Here is a 23,834-nt window from a genome sequence, read left to right on the forward strand (position 1 = left end):
CTTAGCGGGAACCGAACCCGGGTCTCTCGGTACCGCAGGCCGACGCTCTAACCGCTGAGCCAAACTGGCCAGGGCTAAAAAAAATGTTTTTATTGATTTATTAGAGGAAGGGAGAGCGAGATAGAAACATCAATGTGAGAGAAACATCGATGGGCTGCCTCCTGCACGCCCCCTACTGGGGATCGAGCCCGCAACCCGGGCCTGTGCCTTGACTGGGAGTCGAACCGGGACCTCTCGGTCCATGGGACGGCGCTCAACCCACTGAGCCACGCCAGCTGGGCTAGAATTTTTTTTTTAAATCAAGGCTTAAGATCAGTTGGAAAAGGAATCAAATTGTAGTGTTTTCTGCCTCCCTGTGCTTTTAGCTGCATGTAGACTAACCTGCCTTATGGTTTATCTTTTGTGGACTCTGGGCAGTTTTCTCCTTTGCACCAGAGGGTGGGCATGGCCTGTGGGGAGGCACGCGGGCTCTGAGTGGGCCTGCTGGGCTCCAGAGCCTGGCTTTGCCAGCTCATTGTCGGGGCCACCTGGGGCACCTCACCAGGCACGCTTCCTGTCTGAACGGGGTGTGGGCTCGTCCTCATGGGCTTGTTAGGGCTGCAGTAAATGTTGAGTGTGTCACAGTGAGGGGCTGTGGCTTATCCTCGTCAACAGACAGGAAAATGAGCAAGGCTACACCCGCTGCAGGAGGAGGCCCTTGTCTTCCTCCCCGCGGGCACCTCGTAGGTGGCCTTGTTTCCTGGGGGAGGGTGGGCTTGGGTTTGTGCGGCATGTTCCCTGAGTTTGACGCTCAGCACTGTGCTGTGTGAAGCCATCTGAGGGGTCACACGGACAGACCTGTTCTCTGGCCAGAGAGCTGTTTAGATCAGAAACGAGAACCAGCACAGCGACCCGGTGGCTTCACAGGTGTCATTGCAAGGGTCAGGCTGGAGTGCGTATTTCATGTTAGCAGTCAGGCTTAGAGGAGAGCATTTGTGAAGGGGGCGGTGCAGCCCTACATCCCCGGTCCTGGCCGGTCTGCGGCCCCTGGGCAGGCGTGGCCCCGGGAAGTGAGGGTCACTCGGGACCTGTCCGAGGCCGCGCTGGCAATCCAGAGCTTCCTCCCTTTCCGTCCTCTCTGCAATCGTGTGTGAGTGTTTGCAGCATGTGCAGTGGTTCCCGCCCCAAGGAGGGGTGAGTTTCAGAAGGCTGGACTTGGCCGTGAGCTTCGGGGGGAATTGGGATCCCAGAGAGGTGGCTCCCCTGCTAAACACGTGTAGGCGCGTGCCCACCTGGCTGCACCTTGTTCGCGGGCTGCTCCTGTTCCACTTGCAAGGAGCTCTGCCCGGTGGTGGGCTGAGTTTGGTTTCCGAGGTCCTCCAACCCTCTTCTGGGCCTGACCGATGTGTGACAACTCTGCCTGCAGCTACCACTGCCACATCTACCCCTACCCAAACACGGCCGAGGAGCGCCGGGAGATCCAGGAGGGGCTGCACACCCGGATCCAGGACCTGCACACTGTGAGTGACCGCACGCGGCCGCCTTGCGCGGGCTGCGGACCCCGCGCCGTGCGTCTCCTCTCCGCTCAGTGCGCCTGTGCTGGCGTCCAGGGAGGCTGAGGGCCGCTTCTCCTCTTCGTGCAGCTTTATGTTAGCAGCCCTTAGAGACCTAGCTGCCGCTAGACTTAAGGTTAGAGAGGCCCGCTTCGCTGTGCTGGGGTGCAGTTCGTCAGGGGAGACAAGCCCGGTTCAGGTGTGGGGTGCAGTTCATCAGGGAAGACAAGCCCGCTTCGCTGTGCTGGGGTGCAGTTCGTCAGGGAAGACAAGCCCGCTTCGCTGTGCTGGGGTGCAGTTCGTCAGGGAAGACAAGCCCGGTTCAGGTGTGGGGTGCAGTTCGTCAGGGAAGACGAGCCCGGTTCAGGTGTGGGGTGCAGTTCGTCAGGGAAGACAAGCCCGGTTCAGGTGTGGGGTGCAGTTCGTCAGGGAAGACGAGCCCGGTTCAGGTGTGGGGTGCAGTTCGTCAGGGAAGACAAGCCCGGTTCAGGTGTGGGGTGCAGTTCGCCAGGGAAGACAAGCCCGGTTCAGGTGTGGGGTGCAGTTCGTCAGGGAAGACAAGCCCGGTTCAGGTGTGGGGTGCAGTTCGCCAGGGAAGACAAGCCCGGTTCAGGTGTGGGGTGCAGTTCGTCAGGGAAGACAAGCCCCGTTCAAGGTGTGGGGTGCAGTTCGTCAGGGAAGACAAGCCCGGTTCAGGTGTGGGGTGCAGTTCGTCTTTGGGTGCAGTTCGTCAGGGAAGACAAGCCCGGTTCAGGTGGGGGGTGCAGTTCGTCAGGGAAGACAAGCCCGGTTCAGGTGTGGGGTGCAGTTCGTCAGGGAAGACAAGCCTGGTTCAGGTGTGGGGTGCAGTTCGCCAGGGAAGACAAGCCCGGTTCAGGTGTGGGGTGCAGTTCGTCAGGGAAGACAAGCCCCGTTCAGGTGTGGGGTGCAGTTCGTCAGGGAAGACAAGCCCGGTTCAGGTGTGGGGTGCAGTTCGTCAGGGAAGACAAGCCCGGTTCAGGTGGGGGGTGCAGTTCGTCAGGGAAGACAAGCCTGGTTCAGGTGTGCACTTGTCACATTTCTGCTTATGGCAAGGAGGGCTGGTGGAAGGAGCCAACTGGGACCCTTCGGCGAGAGGGCTGCTTGGCAGTCGCATGGGCGATGGTGGCCCACAGCGTTGGCGGGGAGCTGGGCCGAGGTTGGGAATGGGAAGAACCCGGGAGCTCCCTGGACCCAGCCAGGCCACTGGGCTGCCACAGTGACTCTGCCCTCGAACCGTTTCCTGCGGCCCTGAGGGCATGTTCTGGGGAAGCAGCTCCAAGGAGGAGCTGGCTGAGCTTAGGTTTTGCACCTGCCTCTCTGGGTGGCTCTGGGGTCCTGGGGAGGTATGAGCTGCTCCCTTAACTGTCTCCAGTGGGAGAAATCCCCTCGGAAATGTCCGGCGTCCGGTGGACGGCAACTGGGCACCGCCCGCTCTGTGACAGCCGGTGTCCTTCCCAGGTGCTTCACAAGACTGAGGACTATTTGAGGCAGGTGCTGTGTAAGGCTGCCGAGTCGGTCTACACCCGCGTCATCCAGGTGAAGAAAATGAAAGCCATTTACCACATGCTGAACATGTGCAGCTTCGACGTGACCAACAAGTGCCTCATCGCCGAGGTCTGGTGTCCCGAGGCCGACCTGCAGGGCCTGCGCCGTGCACTGGAGGACGGCTCGGTAAGGCGGCCGGGCCAGGGGACGGCTGCAGGGGCTCCGGGTCAGAGCCAGGAGCTCGGGAAGGCACGGCATGTCCTAGAGCGGCGGGGGCACCTCGGGACTCTTCCCTGAGCTGGCGTCTCGGAGCCCGCGGGTCCGGGCCTGTGTGCCCCTGCGCGTTCACTGGGCCCTCTGAGTGCGGCGTCCAGGCCCCTGCGCGGATGTGGCCGTCGCCTCGGTTCCAGTGTGTCTGTGAGATAAGCAGATGTGAATAGATACTCTCTTATTTTTACTTTTAAACTTTATTTTTTTAAACGACTTTTAAAATCCGTACTTATGTTATTGAGAGGAAGGAAGGTGGGGAGAGAGAAACATCGATTTGTTGTTCCGCTCATTTATGCATTCATTGGTTGACTCTTGTATGTGCCCTGACTGGGGATTGAACCCACAACCCTGGTGTGTTGGGACAGTTCTCCAACCAACTAGCTGCCCGGCCAGGGCCTCCTTTTTTTTAAAAATCAGACCCATTCGTTAATCCATTGTTTATGGCAGACATGGGACAGAACTTGGTTGGCAAACAGGATTTTTTTTAATCCTCACCCAAGGACTTTTTTTTTTTTTTTTGCATTTACTTCAGACAGAGCAAGAGGGAGAGAGAGAAACATTGATGTGAAAGGGACACATCGAGTGGCTGCCACCCACACGACCCCAACCAGGGCCGGGGACAAACCGCAACTGAGGTACGTGCCCTTAGCGGGAACCAAACCTGGGTCTCTCTGGTCCGCAGGCCGACGCTGTAACCGCTGAGCCAAACTGGCCAGGGCTCCTTTTTATTTTAATCCGCACCGGAGGATATTTTTCTATTTATCTTTGGTTAGAGTGGGAGGGAGAGAGAGAGAAACATTGACGTGAGAGAGACATCTACCAGTTGCCTCCCACACGACCCTGACCAGGGCAGGGGACGAACCGCAAACGAGGTACGTGCCCTTGACCGGAATCGAACCCGCAACTCTTTGGTCCATGGGCTGACCCTCTAACTGCTGAGCCAAACTGGCCAGGGCTTTCCTTTTCTTCACAAAGGTTGCATGCTATTCATGTTCTTTCCACCAAATAAAACTTCCCTGTTTTAAAAAATAACTATTTAGTGTCTTGCTGTGGGTCTGTCGTGGTACATGCATCTAGTTCCCTGCCATTTCGTGGTTTCCAGTGTTATCAAACCCTTGTGGTGGCCAATGTGACCTCTGGCGGCTCCTGCGTGCACAGATCCACCTGTAGGATAAGTTCCCAGATGCAGGATTGCTGGGTGATTCCGGCAGGTGTGGCCGGCCGTTGCGTTTCTCCTACTATGAGTGACTTAGTGGAGCATCCTTTTGTTTATGAGCCTTTGAGGTTTTTGTGTGTTTGTGCTTTGTCCATTTTCTACTGGGTGGTTGGTCTTTTCCTGACTCACTTCTCTCGGCCCTTTGTCACGAGAGAAACACTATTTCCCCAATCTGTTGCTTGTCTTTGGTGCTCCTGCTGGTTTGCTTTGGTCCCGCAGATGGTTTTGTTATGTCTGGTTGAACTGTCTGCTGCTCCAGCTGCTCCTGACTTTGGAACCAGCGGCTTCCCCTCAGGCTGCGGTCCGTCCTCCACGTTCTTATGGCAAAAGGCGGGGCTGCTCATTCCAGCCGAAGCTTACGGAGTCAGGTTTCCACGTGGGTTTTCTGTTCCTCATCTGCCTCGTCACCTGGTTCTGCGGTCGCACAGGTGTAAGCTGCGTGTCTGCGGTGACAGTCAGATGCCTGTGCTGAGCAGGCGGTGACACACGGCAGTTAGTTGTCTCGAGGTGAGGCGTCTGAGGTCTAGGTGATTGCTGTTTATTAGGTGATCCCAGTTTTCAGGGACGTGACTAGTACTCATGTGTGTGCGTGTGCATGTGCATGCGTGTGTGTGCTGCTTTTGACCTTTAAGGTCTCTGCTGTGGCCCCTCCAGACCTCACCTCAGCTGGACCCCTTGCCCTTACCACTTTTGGCCTGGACAGAACCCTCCAGTTCCCGCGTTTCTTGGGTCGGCCCAGGGAGTGCTTCCGGGCCGTGAGGGGTCTTTCCCACAGGCCTTGAAGACGCACCTTGCTTTCTCCGCTCCCTCGGGTCTGGAGGCTGCGGCCAGCAGGTCTGGTAGTGCTCAGTGGCTTGTCCCACACGTTTGTGTTCGTGATCTGTGGGGACACAGTTCTGTTATGAATGTTGTTTGTAGGTTTCAGTTTTACTGTCTAGTTGCACTGTCTGCTCGAAAGGGGATCCAGGGAGAGTCAGAACTCTGCCGTCGCTGCCTGTTTTCTCAGAATCCCTTTCCCATGTGTGTTTTAAGGAATATAATTTGGTCCGGCTGTTGTGGTTGAGCATCGACCCTGCACCAAGAGGTCACCGGTTCTATTCCGTGTCAGGACACATGCCCAGGTTCTGGGCCCGATCCCCAGTGGGGGCATGCAGGAGGCAGCCAATTGATGTTCTGTATCGTGATGTTTCTATCTCTCTCCCTCTCCCTTCCTCGCTCTTTAAAATCAACAAAGAACAAAACAAAAAAATAAGAAAGAAATATAATTTGGCCTTGGCCGGTTTGGCTCAGTGGTAGAGCGTTGTCCTGCAGACCAGTGAGTTGAGGGTTCAATTCCAGCCAAGGGCATGTACCTCGGTTGTGGTTCGTTCTTGGCTCTGGTCAGGGTCGTGCGGGTGGCAGCCGGTCAATGTGTCCCTCTCACGTCCATGTTTCTCTCTCTCCCTCCTACTCTATCTGAAGATAAATAGAAAAAAAATACTCTTGGGTGAGCATTAAAAAAAGAAATATAATCTACTCTTGTAATAACCTGTTTTACTTTATTTGAAAAGGGTTTTTCCATTGTAAATCAATATATTGTATTTCATAAGAATTGTAAACAGTGGAGGAAGACGTTATAGATATGATTTTGTCATACTAATGTTGAATTTTGGTTTATTAGGTAATAATGTAGGCTGCCTCTGAAGTCCTCTTGAGCATTTTTATTTATTTATTTATTTTATTTTTTATTCTCACTCGAGGGACATTTCTGCATTTATCTTCAGATGGAGCGGGGGGGCGGGGAGAGAAACATGGACGTGAGAGACACGTTGAGTGGCTGCCACCCACACGACCCCAACTGGGGTGGGTACAAACTGCAACTGAGGTATGTACCCTTAGTGGGAACCGAACCCAGGACTCACTGGTCCGTGGGCCGACGCTCTAACCACTGAGAAAAACCGGCCAGGGCTCTTGAGCACTTTTAAAAGATAAAATACTAAATTTCAGCTTCCTGTGGCTGAGCCTGGGCCTTCTTACATGCAGCTTCGCTGTGTGCAGCCCCACCCGCTCAGCCGTGCTCCAGCAGGACTCCCCCCACTCCTTCCCCACCCCTCCCCCATCCCTCCATCCCTCCATCCCTCCATCCCTCCATCCCTCCATCCCTCCATCCCTCCATCCCTCCATGCCTGCGCCTCTCCTGAACCTGGGCCTGGCGTTCGCACTTCCCCACGGAGCCACCCCGAGAGCCTTGCCCAGCAGGGAACTGTGCTTGTTGAAAGGCTCTTGAATAATTTTTTTTTTCTTTTTTCTTTTTTATGTGAAAGAGAGAGAGCAACGCTACAATCCCCTCATTTATGAACACTATCCCGACAAAAGAAACGCCCCCAACCCTGATCCGCACCAACAAGTTCACCGAGGGCTTCCAGAACATCGTGGATGCCTACGGAGTGGGCAGCTACCGAGAAGTGAACCCAGGTGGGGCGCCCGCACGCTGTCTGCGCTGTGGGGGGGTGGGGGGGCTCCCGGCTCGTGGTCCTGGGTAGCCTGGAGCGCCGGCTGGGGCTGCCGTGGTCTGGAGCCCGCGTGCACTCAGCCCCGCCTGGGCCGGGAGTCAGCGCCCTCACTTCCCCGCAGCTCTCTTCACCATCGTCACCTTCCCCTTCCTCTTCGCCGTGATGTTCGGGGACTGTGGACACGGCTTCGTGATGTTCCTGTTCGCCCTCCTCTTGGTGTTGAACGAAGACCATCCCAGACTGAGTCAGTCGCAAGAGGTGAACGCGCGGACCCCTGTCTGTCTGGCTGGCGTCAGTCCTGATGCCTTCTGGCGGACCCGGAAGGAGACGTTTCTTCAGTGCTGGCTAGTGTTTGGCCCTGACCCCAACCCACCTGACCGAGGTGTAGGCGGTGTGCGTGCCTCTGTATGACAGGCCTGTCTCGGTGCCTCGGTTTCGAGGGCCCCCGAGGGCAGCGGTCGAGAATGTGCCCAGACCAGCCTTGATCAAGGGACACATTTCCCAGGATCCCGCTTGCTCACCAGACGGTGCCTTTTGCAGATTGTGCGCATGTTCTTCAACGGCCGCTACATCCTCCTGCTGATGGGGCTGTTCTCCGTGTACACGGGCCTCGTCTACAACGACTGCTTCTCCAAGTCCGTCAACCTCTTTGGCTCTGGGTGGAACGTGTCCGCCATGTACAGCTTCAGCCATGCCCCGGCAGAGCACAGCAGAATGGCGCTTTGGAAGTACGTGTCCTGCTGCCTGGTGGTGGTCGAGGGGGGAAGTGTTTTCTGAGACGCCGGCCTCTCCCTCTCGTGCTCTCTTACAGCGACAGCGTGGTCAAGCACAGCCGGGTCTTGCAGTTGGATCCGAGCGTCCCGGGAGTGTTCCAAGGCCCTTACCCTCTGGGCATCGATCCTGTGAGTGCCCCTTTCTGCCGTTCCCTCGGGCACCTGTGGGGCCGCCCGGTTTTCATGGGCACAGTGGTTCTCGGACTGTTCAGCAAGGTTCATGGGCTCTGCTGTGGTTTAGTCCTCACCGGAGGGTATTTTCTATTGGTTTTCAGACAGAGAGGGGAGAGAGACAGCGACTGGCTGCCTCCTGGAGGCCCCCAACCAGGGCGGGGACCAAACTGCAACCATGGTATGTGCCCCTGACCAGAATCAAACTTGCGAACCTTTGGTCCACGGCCAACACTCTAACTGCTGAGCCAAACTGGCCAGGGCTCTTTGTTGTTTTATTAAAAATTTTATTTTTCAATCACTGTTTACACTCAGTGTCATTTTGTATTAGTATAGTGGTTAGATAGTCACATACTTTAGAAAATGGTGCCCCTGCCCTGGCCGGTTTGGCTCAGTGGTTAGAGTGTCAGCCTGCGGTCCAGAGAGACCCGGGTTCGGTTCCCGCTAAGGGCACGTACCTCGGTTGCGGTTTGTCCCCGGCCCTGGTTGGTTGTGTGGTTGGCAGCCACTCGATGTGTCCCTTCACGTCGATGTTTCTCTCTCTCTCCTTCCCACTCTGTCTGAACAAAGGATGGAAAAATGTCCTCAGGTGAGGATTAAAAAGAAAAGAAAGAAAATGGCGCCCCGATATTTCCAGCACCCACCTGGTACTGAATGTGCTTTAGTTATAAAAATTGGCATTGTATCCATATGGTCCAAAGAAGATCCGAGCGTGTACTTTCTGTATGTAAAAGGTCTAGGTCTGCAATGTCCTCCCCCTCTCCCCGTCCCTGTGCACTCCATCCGCCCCCTCCCCCCCGAGCCTCAGTTACTTACGTCTCCTCCTGTCGTGTCCTCGTGAACATACAAATAAACAAAAATATGTGTTCTCATTCTCCTCGTTTTACCCAAAAGATAGTCCTATACTCAACTTAAAAATTTTAACTTCATCTTCAGAGGTCGAGTTTCATCTTGTACATCTGTAGGGTTTTACCTTCGGTAGTTTTCTGTTCAGCTGCATTGCTTTCTTTCCTGTCCCCACCGCTCTGCTTTGCTCCGTGTGCACCCGTGTGACCACTGTGAACAGGCTGTGCCCAGGTGTGTGTGTCAGTCAAGTTGGCTGGCCTCCCTCTTACCCACCGCCCAGCTCTAAATACCTCGGGCCTCGCGCTAACCTCCCGTTCTCACAAAGAACGAGTTTTCCTATCCTTTTTCTTTTTTTATCCTCACCCGAGGATATTTTTCCATTTTTTGAACAGATAGAGTGGGAGGGAGAGAGAGGGAGAGAGAGAGAGTGAGAGAAACATCGACGTGAAGGGACACATCGAGTGGCTGCCACCCGCACGACCAACCAGGGCCGGGGACAAACTGCAACCGAAGTACGTGCCCTTAGCGGGAACCGGACCCGGGTCTCTCCGGACCGCAGGCCGACGCTCTAACCGCTGAGCCAAACCGGCCAGGGCCCTATCCTTTTTCTTTGCAGTTAAACTTTGTTATCAGATGTGTACGTGAGGGGGAGACACACATTTGTATGTCCCTGCCCGGCGTCAGACCCGGGACCCTCCTGAGCTCCGTGGCGCCCCTCGCTTCAGGAGCACTTCCTAGGCACCCGGCCCTGAGCAGCACGCTGCTCTCGCGTGCTCTGAGCTCTGAGGGGGGTGCTCTGGAGCACTCGGCCCTGAGCAGCACACTGCTCTCGCGTGCTCTGAGCTCTGTGAGGGGGTGCTCTGGAGCACTCGGCCCTGAGCAGCACACTGCTCTCGCGTGCTCTGAGCTCTGGGAGGGGGTGCTCTGGAGCACTCGGCCCTGAGCAGCACCCTGCTCTCGCGTGCTCTGAGCTCTGGGAGGGGGTGCTCTGGAGCACTCGGCCCTGAGCAGCACACTGCTCTCGCGTGCTCTGAGCTCTGTGAGGGGGGTGCTCTGGAGCACTCGGCCCTGAGCAGCACACTGCTCTCGCGTGCTCTGAGCTCTGGGAGGGGGTGCTCTGGAGCACTCGGCCCTGAGCAGCACACTGCTCTCGCGTGCTCTGAGCTCTGTGAGGGGGGTGCTCTGGAGCACTCGGCCCTGAGCAGCACACTGCTCTCGCGTGCTCTGAGCTCTGTGAGGGGGTGCTCTGGAGCACTCGGCCCTGAGCAGCACACTGCTCTCGCGTGCTCTGAGCTCTGGGAGGGGGTGCTCTGGAGCACTCGGCCCTGAGCAGCACACTGCTCTCGCGTGCTCTGAGCTCTGTGAGGGGGTGCTCTGGAGCACTCGGCCCTGAGCAGCACCCTGCTCTCGCGTGCTCTGAGCTCTGAGGGGGGTGCTCTGGAGCACTCGGCCCTGAGCAGCACACTGCTCTCGCGTGCTCTGAGCTCTGAGGGGGGTGCTCTGGAGCACTCGGCCCTGAGCAGCACACTGCTCTCGCAGGCTCTGAGCTCTGAGGGGGGTGCTCTGGAGCACTCGGCCCTGAGCAGCACACTGCTCTCGCGTGCTCTGAGCTCTGAGGGGGGTGCTCTGGAGCACTCGGCCCTGAGCAGCACACTGCTCTCGCAGGCTCTGAGCTCTGAGGGGGTGCTCTGGAGCACTCGGCCCTGAGCAGCACACTGCTCTCGCGTGCTCTGAGCTCTGGGAGGGGGTGCTCTGGAGCACTCGGCCCTGAGCAGCACACTGCTCTCGCAGGCTCTGAGCTCTGTGAGGGGGTGCTCTGGAGCACTCGGCCCTGAGCAGCACACTGCTCTCGCGTGCTCTGAGCTCTGGGAGGGGGTGCTCTGGAGCACTCGGCCCTGAGCAGCACACTGCTCTCACGTGCTCTGAGCTCTGTGAGGGGGTGCTCTGGAGCACTCGGCCCTGAGCAGCACCCTGCTCTCGCGTGCTCTGAGCTCTGGGAGGGGGGTGCTCTGGAGCACTCGGCCCTGAGCAGCACCCTGCTCTCGCGTGCTCTGAGCTCTGGGAGGGGGGTGCTCTGGAGCACTCGGCCCTGAGCAGCACACTGCTCTCGCAGGCTCTGAGCTCTGAGGGGGGTGCTCTGGAGCACTCGGCCCTGAGCAGCACACTGCTCTCGCAGGCTCTGAGCTCTGAGGGGGGTGCTCTGGAGCACTCGGCCCTGAGCAGCACACTGCTCTCGCGTGCTCTGAGCTCTGAGGGGGGTGCTCTGGAGCACTCGGCCCTGAGCAGCACACTGCTCTCGCAGGCTCTGAGCTCTGGGAGGGGGTGCTCTGGAGCACTCGGCCCTGAGCAGCACACTGCTCTCGCAGGCTCTGAGCTCTGTGAGGGGGGTGCTCTGGAGCACTCGGCCCTGGTTTAGGAAAGCAGCGGTGCTCAGACTGAAGGCATCAAGAAGAAAGTCTGAATGTTCGTTTGTGTTAAATTTTCAGCTGTCTTCTGATCGCAGACAGGCCGTTGCTCCACTGCCAGCTGTCTGTCCTGGGCGGTCGACGGCTGCTCAGGTTTCTGTTTTTCTTTTGTTTTGTCTTTAGATTTGGAACTTGGCCACGAATCGCCTCACTTTCCTCAACTCTTTCAAGATGAAAATGTCTGTGATTTTAGGAATCATTCACATGACTTTCGGAGTCGTTCTGGGAATATTTAACCACTTGTAAGTACAGATTTTTCTAAGCCAAGTGTGACGTTTCTTGCTTTGCCTCTGGAGGGTAGACTGCAGGTAAGAGGCAGCCGACGCGGTGGCTGCTGCGTTCGCCGTTCTGCTTCGTGGTGTCGGTTTTGACGGGTCCACCAGTTCATTCAGCAGATATTTCCTGAGCACGTATACATGCAGGCAGTCTTTTTGGCTCAGGATTGAGCAATGAGGAGGACAGGATCAAGGTCACGATATATTCAAGCAAGGGAGACATTCAGATTCATTTCTAGAATTGATTTTTCTCATTCTTTTTTTTTATATATTAGAAAAGTTTTGTTGTTGTTGTTAATTATTATTTTAAAATCCTCACCTGAAGATATGTTTATTGATTTTTAAAAAGGGAAGGGCAGCCCTGGCCGGTTTGGCTCAGTGGTTGGAGTGTTGGCCTGTGGTCCAGAGAGACCCGGGTTTGGTTCCTGCTAAGGGCGTGTACCTCGGGTGCAGTTTGTACCTGGCCCGGTTGGGGTTGTGTGGGTGGTGACCACTCGATGTGTCTCTCTCACGTCGATGTTTCTCTCTCTGTCTCCCTCTCCCGTTCTATCTGAAGACAAATGCAGAAAAGTGTCCTCTGGTGAGGATACAAAAAAGGGAGAGAGCGACAGACAGACAGACAGACATCAGTGTTCCAGAGAAACATCAAACAAACATCAATTGGTTGTCTCCTGTACCCTCCCTGACGGGGATTGAACCCAATTCTTGGGTACATGCCCTAAACAGGAATCGAACCAAAAACCTTTTGGTGTACAGGGCTACGCTCCGACCAATGCTAGCCTCACCTTTCTTCTCCTGGCTGTCCCTCGAATCACTAGCACGAGTTGCCAGGTGAATGAGGGCTGAATGAGGTGGGCTCGGTCCAGTCTTGGTGGTGGGTTGATCACTTACTTGTTTTTTCTAGGCATTTCAGGAAGAAGTTCAATATTTACTTGGTTTCCATCCCAGAACTTCTGTTCATGCTCTGCATGTTTGGGTACCTTATATTCATGATCATCTACAAGTGGCTGGTTTACTCGGCAGAAACCTCCCAAGTGGCCCCTAGCATTCTGATCGAGTTTATCAACATGTTTTTGTTCCTGACTACGGAAACCATTGGTCTTTACCCGGGCCAGGTATGTCGGCCTTTCTCAACCTTCCTGAGCACACCTTCGGTCTGGGTGGGGGAGCGGCTGCAGGTGCCCCCGGGCCTGCCAGCCAGCAGGTCTGCTGCTCACTGTGCCGTCCCAGAAGGATGCCAGCCTGCTCCGGGCACCGTGCTGGGCACACAGGGCAGGCCGTAAATCCAGACTCGCTGCTGTCAGTAGCTGTCAGAACTGGCGGGAAGAGGATGTACCCCAGAGGGCTCCTGAGGGCCGCCCCGCCCCCACGGTTTCCAGTTTCTTTAGGTCACTGTCTGACTGAGGCAGGTCAGAGGATCGGCACCTGGACCACCGCCCAGTGGCCCTCTTCAAGTGGCTCTTCTGTGATTGTCGTCTGTGATGCCACCATCTGCGGCATGGCTTAGGGCCGGGAGCAGGGCTCTGAGGGGTGCCTGCCTGCCCCCCCGCCCCGCCGCTTCCTCCAAGTGGAACTCGAGCAGGACGATGGTGCCGTTCTCGTTAGTGCTCATCATCAGTCTGGGATTCGGTCCGAGTCAGGAGAGGCCCCCTGGCGCGGCAGCTTGGCGCGCGTCTGCTTTTGCTCCTTGTTTATAATAAAGGGGTGCTCGACTCGATCCCCCTGATGGCACCTTTGCGTGTGTTTGCGTCGTCCTCAGCTTCCTCCCCGCCCGCAGGAGCACGTCCAGAGGCTGCTGCTGGCCGTCACCGCGTTGTCGGTGCCCGTGCTCTTCCTGGGAAAGCCGCTCTTCCTGTTATGGCTGCACAACGGGCGCAGCTGCTTTGGGGTCAGCAGGGTAAGTGTGGCTCTGGACGCTTGTGTTGAACAGCGCACGAGGTCTCTCTGCAGCTATAAAACGTGTGTGTGGTCAAGAAAACGCCTTCCAGAGGGTCCCAGTCTCCTGTTTGTAAGCGGAAGCTTCCCCGTGTGGGGCGGAGTGCCCAGGCCCGGAGCTGCGTCTGCGCCCAGCCAGGCCTTGCGCGGTGACAGGCTGCGGCCTGGCCTCTGTGTTTCAGTGCTGAGTCTTGCTTCCCGGCTTTTGTTCTTTTTTTCTTTTTATCCTCACCTGAGGACATTTTCCCATTTTTTGTTCAGATAGAGTGGGAGGGAGAGAGAGGAAGAGAGAGAGGGAGAGAGAAACATTGACAAGTAGCTGCCACCCACACGCCCAACCAGGGCTGGAGACAAACTGCAACCAAGGTACACGCCCTTAGTGGGAACCGAACCCCAGTCTCTCTGGACCGCAGGCTGACGCTCTAACCGCTGAGCCATACTGGCCAGGGCCCAGCTTTTTTTCTTAAAAGTGGTTTTATTTATTTATTTTTTTGGTTAAGCCTCATCTGAGGGTATTTTTCCATTGACTGTTGTTGTTTTTAGAGAGAGAGTGGAAGGGAGGGAGGGAGGGGGAGAGAGAGAAGCATCAGTGTGAGAGACACATTGATTAGTTGTCTCCCAAACAACCTCAACCAGGGTACGTGCCCTTGACTGGAATCGAACCTGAGACCCTTCAGCCCTTTAGTCCTCAGGCCAACGCTGTAACTGCTGAGCCAAACCGGCCAGGGCTGGTTCCCATTTTACATCCCCACCCACTACACCCAGGTTTCAGTCTCTGTACCCTAACCGGCACGTGTTCTGTTCTGGTTTTTTAAAATAATAGTTATACTAATGGGTATGAGGTACTCCTTTTGTTTTAAGGGATGTTTTATTCCTGAGGAGCCCGAGAGTCGCTAGAGAAACGAAGGGGCTCTGCCTGGTTTTGTCACCGGCTTTGCTTCTAAAGGCCCTGACTGCGTCTCTGTCATTAGAGCGGCTACACGCTTGTGCGGAAAGATAGCGAGGAGGAGGTGTCTCTGATGGGAAGCCAGGACATAGAAGAGGGAAACGACCAGATGGAGGACGGACGCAGAGAAGTAACGTGTGAAGAGGTAACAAACATTCTCAGTTGCTCGTGATGAAAATAGGTGCACACCCGAGCTTTCATGGAGATGAGCGTCGTGATAAGAACGATACTAATACACTTTAAAAAACAAAACCAAAGGCTTGGGGTGGTATGCGATGGCGGGGCGCGGGTGTCCTGCGATGGCGGGGCGCGGGTGTCCTGGCCTGCACGAGAGGTACCTGCACACGAAAGCCGGGCGGGCACCTCCGCAGGCTCCGACGGAACTGAGCGCGGCCTGATGGCTCAGGGGAGATGGGGTCGAGCAGACAGGTGCTTCTCCCTGCGGCTTGTTCCAGGCCTTCTTGTAGGCCGCCTCCGGCACTAACGGGGACACGACAGAGGCACAGAGAACGCAGTGCAGCCCCAGGGCACACCTCCTGGGGCTCTGTGATGTGTGCTTCTTAACACTGTCACCAGGTTGATACCCGTCTCAGCTGTCACGCCGTCGGGGCCATTGCTAACAAAAATATTTATGGCTACACTTTGGGACACGGCCTTGGAGTGCGTTCCCGGAGCGCGAGGCCCACGACAGCAGGAAACAGACATGGACCCAAGCCCGCAGGGGCGGAGTCGTTCCTGTTCGCGTCGGCCTGTGTCCAGGTGGTGGCGCCAGCTAGCGCACACGGGACCACGTCACCACGCTGCGCGCCCGAGAGTCCCGGTGTCACCAGCGCTGGCCAGAGCGTTCGTTGAATAAATCAAACAAGCCCAATAGTCGGCCCGCAGAGCTCCCCCGCTGCTGCTTTGGTCTTGGAATCGGCACCGTGATGTCAGGGCTTGGGTTTGCCGTTCCCTTGTTCCGTCCTGTGGCAGGCCTGACGGTGTTACCTCGTGAGCTGTCACATTAAGTGACCTCAGGTGCCGGAGCATTGCTTTCGGAAGATTCTCATCAGAGTCAGGATTCCCTGCAGTTGTAGGCAAGACCGGTCACCCGCTCCCAGGTCCGCTGGCCCAGGTCCGGGCGGGAGAGAGCGGGCCTCAGGGCCATCGCTCTCCGGGTCTCCCACCCCTGCGAGCACCATGTCCTGAGCCAGGTGCCCCATGATGTGGTCGCGCTGGCCCGGGGCTTCTGTTCCTGTCGTTCAGTCAGGGAGGAAGGATTCTCGCTGCTCGTGGTTGTCGGGAAAAGCTCCACAGAGTGTGTGATCGGCCCGGCGGGGTCGTGTCAGCAGCAGAAGGGGACGTGTCATTCTGGAGACTGGAATCCCCGATGAGATGTCGGCAGGGTGGCTGCCCCCAGCCTGTCCTTGGCTCGCCGCCGCCCTCTTGCTGATTGTAACTCGATGCCTGCGGGTGGTGCGCGTCTCTAACCATGTCATGTGACCTCTCCCTCAGTTTAACTTCGGAGAAATACTTATGACCCAAGCGATTCACTCCATCGAGTACTGTCTGGGCTGCATCTCCAACACCGCGTCCTACCTGAGGCTCTGGGCCCTCAGTCTGGCTCACGCACGTAAGTAGCGAGCTTGTGGGGACGTTCAGGTCTGTGCGGGACGCACAGCGCCATCTCCAGGTCGGGTGAAGTTGTTGGCCTAGGCTGCTGTGGGACAGCCGGAGACTCCTGGGCTTTGCGCACTGGGCGGCTCGGGGCCTCTGACACACCCTGTCGCGCTCTGTCCTTGGCGTTACTGTCGCTCCAGGCAGGACCATGCTGCTCTGTGGGGCGAGTCCTGAAACCACGCTGCCAATGCATCAGTGGCAGGCGGTCCTCCCTCTGCCCAGTGCTGCTGACCTGCGAGCTTAGCTGTCACAGCTCTTACACCCCAGATGGCCGCGTGAACAACACGCGTGTGCTTCGTGATCAGGGACCAGTCACCTGCTCCTGTCAGTCTGTGGAGACCGATTGGTCCCTGTGCCTCTGCCTGGTTCACGCACAGTGAGGCCTGTGGTGGGTCATCTCCCTGCGCATCTGTGAGAAACCAGGTGGCGTAGATGGGGTGATCGGGTGGGGCATCGGCAGAGGTGCGAGTGCAGCAGAGGCGGACAGCGGGGCCCTGGGGCAGTGTGCCCTGGGCTGCTGCTCCGGACGGGCCGCCCGAGGGCCTGGGGAAGCTCGCCCGTCTGTCTGTCGAGAGCAGTGAGGGGAGAGGCCGCGGCCCAGAGCTGGTGCCCGGGAACCCGGGGAGTCAGCACGCTGAGGGTGCACAGGAGGCCACGCTGGAAGCCGGTCCAAACGGAGAGATGTGCGAGAACTTGCTGAGTGTTGAAGAGGCTGGCTCGGACCCAGGCGCCGGGGACACGAGAGGCAGGGTTCCCGCCCCCCCGCTACACTGTTCTACCAGGAAACAGGACTCAGTGTTTCTAGTGCTTTCAAAGTAGATTTTCTTTTTTCATTTTTCATTAATTTATAATGGACAATAAAAGTGTTTTTAATGTTTTGGCAAAAATGTTTGGAGGTCCCAGACCGATCGTGATTTTCCCCGTCGATCGTGGGAACGGGACGGCTCCTTCGCACGGTCCTTCTTTAGCTCCCGCTCTACCACGCGAAGTTGCCTGTGCTTGAGAAAACTGCAGATGACAGGTTTTAAATGTATTTCTCATTGCGCTGACAGTTCTGTAAGCACAGCCAAAAGTTTGGCGTTTCATGGCTGGAAGGGATCCCGGTCTGTCATCTTCATTCCGGAGAGGAGACCGAAGCCCAGTGAGGGTTGGTGCTGACGCAGGGAGCCCAGTCGGTCAGTTAGGCACAGCCGGACTGGGTACCCAGCTTCCTGCCTCCTGGCCCAGATCTCTGTTGGGACAGGGCCAACCCAGCCCCCGTCTGACCCGAGTCTCTCGGTGGGAGGCAGGCCTCTGCTTCTCCTGGCCTGCTGTGTCTTCCCCAGTGTTCGAGACGGCCGGGGCGCTGGCTTACGTTTGCGTGTGCGATAGCAGCGGTGGGTGCGTTACTCTGGATAGCAGCTTGACCATAGAAGGAAACCCAGGGCAGCTGGCTGACGGAAGTGACTCACAAGGAAACAAACGCTGCCGAATGCTTCTCCCGCAGAGCTGTCTGACGTCCTGTGGGCCATGCTGATGCGCGTGGGCCTCCGGGTGGACAAGACCTACGGGGTCCTGCTGCTGCTCCCGGTCATCGCGCTCTTTGCAGTTCTGACCATTTTCATCCTTCTGATCATGGAAGGGCTTTCTGCATTTCTTCACGCCATACGCCTCCATTGGTGAGCTTGAGGTTTGCTTAAAAGACTAGCCCCTCCCCCAAATACGTGTACATAAAACCCCCACAAAGATCTAGCGCTTAATTGAGGCTGGATCTTCCCTTCCTAAACGTTTTACAGTGTATGTCAGACTCCCTGTCCGTGCATCCAGTTACCACGGTGGGGACAGGTCCTTGGTGCTGGTGCGTGCGCAGTGTGGGCGTGACGTGTGGGCGCTGCTGTTGCACGCTGAGAAAGCCCCTGGGGCGCGTGCGTGCACAGCTTCTCTAAGCGCAGATGTTTCTGCCAAGAGCAACTTCAGCACAGAAACTTTTTTTTTAAAACTTTTATAAAAGTTATTTTAAATAAATGTTGGAAATGTTGTTTGCAGCCTTTCAGTAACGCATGGAATTTCTTTCTTTTAGGGTAGAATTTCAGAACAAATTCTATGTTGGTGCAGGCACCAAATTTGTCCCTTTCTCATTCAAACGCCTTTCGTGGAAGTTCAGTGACGACGTGGCATGATCGCATCGCTGTGCCCAGCCAGCATTCAGATTGGTGGAGAAGCATCATGTTGTAGAAATTCACTATGTCAGATTTGCGATAGGAAAAATTCTGTCTTCATTGATTGCCTTATAATATAGCCAAATAATTCTGTGAGATATACCTCTTCCTCATGTTAAATATTTTGTAAAGTTTATCAATTTTAGATACATAGCTTTCTTTCAGCTTTTATGATGAGCAAATATAAGTTAATGCCAAAAGTTATGTCAAAGTTATTTTTTAAAATTTAGGCTTGGGGGAGAGAAGCCCATTTTGAATGGCTAATTAAAAATGGTCCTAGATTCTTAATTCCTGTTCACCTTATTAAAAAACAAACAAACCAACAAAAAAAACAAAGAGTTACTCTGTCACCTGAAGTCAGATATTTTCCAATGGCTGAAATAAGTATAGTTTTTTAAAAAATTTAATGACGGATAATCAAGACACATTTATTCTGCTTGACTAAAAGTATGGGAACATTTTTTATTGTATGCTCTCTAGATGGTTTCTACAGTTTTGTCTCATTTTTAATAATTGGGGAAAGTGGGATAAATAACCTACAACCGATGGCACCCCACGTGTATATTTTTAGAGACCTCTCACCCCGTTCTCCTTACGTAACTCCAGCTGTGATCACTGTACGTGTGGGAAGAAAGTGCCTACCGAGCCTTGCGTGAGCAGAGGTGCCACAGACGCAGTCTGAACGGAAGTGACCAGCCTGGCTGATGCTCCTGAGCCAGAGGGCGTTCCTACTGGGTGGAGGAAAGGTCAAAATGAGTCCTTTTTATACTTTTATAACACAACATAAATGAAGATATTTTACCACGAAGACATCGAACCTACTCTTGAGAACAGTACACTGATAATTTTTTACTTTAAGGTTAATTCTAAATAACGGTCTGATTAAGGCATTTAGGGTTTATTTAAACGTTAAACCCGATTTAGATCAGGTGAAAACTAATTCTCAGCCATCAGTTTATAGTCTCTAGTGTAAGTCCATCTGCTCACTCAACATTTGGTTTGAATGAGTGTCAGTCCTATTGAGCGTTTTGATCTGTTCTGTCGTCTTGTAAATTATGTTCATTTTTCATACTTACTGTAATGGACTGTAGATAACAACATCCAGAAAGAATCCTGCAGTATTGTCACTTGCTCACGTTTTCCGTAACACACCACGGCTTGTTTGTCGCCATTCTCCTTTTCCCTGGCTCGTGGTCGAGTGTTTGGGATTTGCTCTATAAGCTATGATTCTGGTAGCACTGAATTGAAGCGTATCTTTTCAGGTAATTTCAAAGCCTGTTAGCCAAGGGGCCGGAACTGAACATCACAATGTAACTGTGACTCTTAACAACAAACCGTTTTAATTGTAGCAAAGAGTCCGTGCTGCTCCTCCATGAGATGTTAGCTGCAGCCAGTGTGGGATCACTGGGTTTTGTCCCTCATATTCAAGTAGCAGACATAAAGCTATGCTGATGAAACTCTTGAAAATGATTCTGCTTTCAGAGTTAAATTTCTCCAGAAAGGTGTGATGTTGGATGCTTTTGGGGGTGAATATGAAATTCGAATAATGCCAACCAGTTTTCAAACTTGTCCCTCATAGGTTGTCCATTTTTCATTACTTTACTCCAAGGGTCTTGTAATAGAATAGTAGCTGATACATCCCCGGGAAACTCACGATCTCTGGGCACTGTTAACTGATTAGTAAACAAGGGATAGACAGAGAAATTAGTAAACAATTTCTGTTGGAATTGTCTACTGCCCCCACTGCTAATTGTCATGGGGCCACTTTTTACTCCTAATTAACACCTCTCATCAGGGTATAGAACTGAGAAGTCACTTGTCAACTGTTACCTATGTAGAATGTAATTATATAATAAATTAATAGTCTTAACAGAATTCTCTACAAATACAGTTTGATGGTGTCTTTTAGGCACTGATGGAAATTTTATTTCTTTGTAAAGCTATTGGTTCCATTGTCAAGCTACCAGAACAGTTGCTTTGTTTTGTTTTTAAGGTAATTGGTATGACTGTTATGTATATAATTTATAAGACAAGACTTTATTCTCTTGGTAGCAGATATCAAGAGGAAAAGTGGTCAGTTGTCAGGGTGATGCTAAATGTGCTTATTTTCCTAAAGATTCATGTCATGATGGCCCCATGTTCCACTTGCATTCTGTATGTCAACGGAGTCCTCAAACACAAGCCCGAGGATGTCTCCAGTAAAACAGAATCAGTTTCATCCTGAAGGGTGAGGAGCATCCTTGTGGTGGCATGATCATGGCCTGTGCAGAGGTGTTCTGAGGGGGTCGTGGTGCCCTGCGGCTTTGCATTCATCATGGTTATGACTTTGAAAAGACTCACCTTTCACTGAATGTCCCCCTGTCCTCACTTCTGGAATGGGTGTTTCATATCAGCATTCTGGTCTCAGTTTTCAATCTGCAACAGTTCAGTAAGGCATAGAAGATCTATAGTATCCGTAGCTCTTGGGACATTTTAGGACCTTGTTCATGTTTGAAAATGAAAACAAATAACTTCAACAACTGTTCTTCAGTCTGCATTTAAAAACAATAAACTTCTTAATTAAAAATTGGAAGCCAGGTTTGCTTGCATGCCATCTGGTCTCTCCAGCAATGTTATTGAGAAACGTTAATTCTAGATCCAGAAAACAAGGCAGTTCTGAGTGATAGCTTCCCAGCATCCAGGCCACTGATGCTGAACTTTGGTTTAGAATGTTAAGAAATACTTAGAACTTTCCACTCTTACCTCTGCATGGGAAAAGCCCACAAGAAGGCTCGGCTCTTAGACCAGCCTAGACATCTCGGGGCTCAGCTCTGAGGGGAAACAGCCCTGAGCCAGCTCCAGCTCCCCCGACGCACACAAGGACAAATTCACACCTTCCCATCCGAATCGGAATTTTTACTAACGAAAAATAAATACATATATTTTCAAAATGTGAGTGTTTTGCATTATTATGCCCTGGCTTGACTAGTCTCTGCGCCATCCTTTGCTCCGTTGCCTGGGGGCTCACACTGGTCCTTCCTGCCCTCCAGCTTGGCCCCCTCCGAGATACTGTGACCTTTTCACCTCTTTCGCCTCGGTTTCCTTACAGCAAAATGGGCTGGCCGCCGGCACAGGGGATCAGCGCTCGCTAGGCCCCGGGAGAAGGGGGGACCCGGACTGGGAAGGAGCCCTGCGCCACCCTCGGGGCATCGGGGTTCGCGCCTCCAGGCAGGTGTGTCCGGGACTGCGGCCCGCGCCTGGGCGGCCGTTGCTGGGGCGCCCGTTGCCAGGGGCGCCGTTGCCAAGGACGCCCGGCCGGCCGCGGCTCTGGGCTCCCGGGCAGGACGCTGCGGCGATGGACGACCTGCGGGTGCTGTGGATGCGCGACCGCGTGTACGCGGCCTTCGGCCTCACGGACCACCAGCTCTTCGAGGACCTGCTGACCCGCGGCGACGGCGAGGGCGAGGACCTCATCCTGCACTTCCTCAACCGGGCCAGCCAGGAGGAGGCCGCCGCCACGCTCTTCTTCTACCGCACGCTGGTGCCCGAGGAGGTGGAGCTGGAGCTGGACGCCGGTGAGCCGCCCCTGCCCCCGGCAGCTGCCCCGCCCGGCCTCCCCCCTCGCAGCCCGTGCAAGGCCGCCCTGCAGCCGGTAGTCCCGCAAACGCCTCTTAGTGCGTGCTCTCTCTGCACCAGCTACCGTTCCACACGCTCAGGGTCACCCCATTTCCAGAGGCGCAAGCTGTGGCACAGGGGGGCTTCAATGACTCACCCGCAGGTCACACGGGCAGTCAGGATCCAAGAGCAGGGGCCACTGCCCAGTGACAGGCCAGAGAGGGGAGAGCAGCTGGCTGGGTGCTGGGAGCGACTCCACCTCCCTCTCCTGAGGGCGCAGGGTCTGCACAGTCCCTCTGTCTTCCCAGGCTCCGGACAGGCCGCTGCGAGCAACGCCCAAACGCGGTTGTAAAAATTACAGTGGATTTTAAATGTCTGTGGCTCACAAATTTCAAATAAAAATGACAGTGACGGGGTGCCTGTGTCAAGCCCAGGGACACAGAGAGGTCCTGGGGGTGGGCACCAGCATCAGGCTAGAGAAGGAAACAGGACAGCATGCAGGGGGTGCTCGGACAGGTGCGTGTCAGGGAAGGACACTGAGGAACAAGCGAGTCCTCTCCCAGCCGGAGCGCCCACATCTGCGTGGGTGTCAGTGAGCAGATCGGTGACCTGTGGTCACTCAGCGCCTCCTGTGCTTGTCTGGGGACTTCACAGACTTGAGGCTTCTGGATCCCTACAGGGCCGTTCACAGGCTGGGGTGGTGGTGCCAGGCAGGCCTTTTGTTTTGTTTTAAAGGTACCAGGCATTTATTTTAAATATATGTTGTTTGCACAAAATAATACACGTATTATCTTCATTGTAGGAAAATCCACAACCACAACAATTTGCTAGTGGTACCCAGAGAGGTGACCACCCAACACTGTGGAATCTATTCTCCCAGTCTTTTATTACTTTCTCCCCAGGCACACCTATGGACCTGGATGTTACGTTATAGCAGGACCTTGAATTGAGACTTTCTCATTATCATCAAGTGAAAATATGGATACAAAGATACTCTAACAGGATTGACTATTTAACATGGACCAAATTTCAGCAATCCTGGTTTTGTACACTTAAATATACATCTATATCTATATCTATACACATATATATATGCACATACACACACACACACACACACACACACACACCAAGGCCCTAAGAAATGGACTGGACTTGGACTACCTGTGACTTCTGAGGGCTCCTGTTAACTGTCTGGTGGCTGTTTTGTTGTGCTGTGTATGCTCACACATTTAGCCGAGGGTTTTCTGGCTGGATGTCCCCCTCCTATGTGGAAGCAGATTACAGTCTCACTCCAGAGAGGCCCCCTGGTAAATTCCTGGACCCTCCAAGGGGTGCCTGGAAACCTCCCTTGGGCGGTGATCTGTTTCTGGGCTGCCTCTGACCCTCCCCTGTCCTTCCCTCCTTTTCTGGTTCATCTCCATCGTCACCATGTCCTGAGAATGCCAGTGTATTCCCTCTTGAGGATGCTGTCCCTGGAAACTCAAAACTGCCGATCCCAGAGGCACCACAATGATATTGGATGTTGGGTTCTGGACAGAGGAGGGGAGAAAGGACCTCCTCCCTAGCTCCCTGTCTCTCCTTGTCACTCATCCTCTGCTTTTGTAACCTACAGGCTCACAAAGACCCTTGGACAGTTTTATTAGATTCTTTATGGGGGGTTCTGGTGTGAGCAAAAGACGTGGAGAGGGGCCAGTGCATCCCTCTTTTCTACTTCTGCCCCTCCCCCCGTCAAGACTTCTCTCTGCTCCCAGTTAAAAATGATATGAGGGTGGTGGTGAGGAGAGAGGGATGTCTTCATTGGCAGCGGCGAACCCAAGATGCTGTTCTAATAGGTAAACATATATTGTTTCTTGAAATAACAAAGTGGAATCATCCTGTACCTATCATTTAATAACTCACTTACATCTTTAAAAAAAAACCCCACAGGTATTACTGAAAGATGTTTTCTTTTCT

General features: G+C 54.3%; 2 protein-coding genes across 8 annotated transcripts in view; both read left to right on the top strand.

Annotated features, from left to right (window-relative positions):
- Window positions 1–21,162, top strand: part of ATP6V0A2 (ATPase H+ transporting V0 subunit a2) — a 36,751-nt gene extending 15,589 nt beyond the window's left edge. For 2 of the 6 annotated variants that reach the window (XM_036276367.1, XM_036276368.1), the window contains 13 exons: window positions 1,406–1,499; window positions 3,012–3,224; window positions 6,828–6,978; window positions 7,138–7,274; window positions 7,557–7,744; window positions 7,828–7,918; window positions 11,395–11,513; window positions 12,451–12,661; window positions 13,324–13,443; window positions 14,453–14,572; window positions 15,922–16,039; window positions 17,573–17,744; window positions 18,146–21,162. In XM_036276367.1, coding sequence (XP_036132260.1) covers window positions 1,406–1,499; window positions 3,012–3,224; window positions 6,828–6,978; window positions 7,138–7,274; window positions 7,557–7,744; window positions 7,828–7,918; window positions 11,395–11,513; window positions 12,451–12,661; window positions 13,324–13,443; window positions 14,453–14,572; window positions 15,922–16,039; window positions 17,573–17,744; window positions 18,146–18,245 — 1,834 coding nt within the window. In that variant the 3' untranslated portion in view covers window positions 18,246–21,162. The remainder of the gene's footprint in view (window positions 1–1,405; window positions 1,500–3,011; window positions 3,225–6,827; window positions 6,979–7,137; window positions 7,275–7,556; window positions 7,745–7,827; window positions 7,919–11,394; window positions 11,514–12,450; window positions 12,662–13,323; window positions 13,444–14,452; window positions 14,573–15,921; window positions 16,040–17,572; window positions 17,745–18,145) is intronic. The other 4 variants (XM_036276363.1, XM_036276365.1, XM_036276364.1 and 1 more) reach the window with 4 other exon arrangements.
- A 456-nt stretch (window positions 21,163–21,618) lies between these two features.
- Window positions 21,619–23,834, top strand: part of DNAH10 (dynein axonemal heavy chain 10) — a 117,466-nt gene continuing 115,250 nt past the window's right edge. For both annotated transcript variants that reach the window (XM_036276565.1, XM_036276567.1), the window contains exon 1: window positions 21,619–21,838. In XM_036276565.1, the coding sequence (XP_036132458.1) occupies window positions 21,619–21,838 (220 nt within the window). The remainder of the gene's footprint in view (window positions 21,839–23,834) is intronic.

Source organism: Molossus molossus, unplaced genomic scaffold, assembly GCF_014108415.1.
Source record: "Molossus molossus isolate mMolMol1 unplaced genomic scaffold, mMolMol1.p scaffold_m16_p_22, whole genome shotgun sequence".
NCBI lineage: Eukaryota > Metazoa > Chordata > Mammalia > Chiroptera > Molossidae > Molossus > Molossus molossus.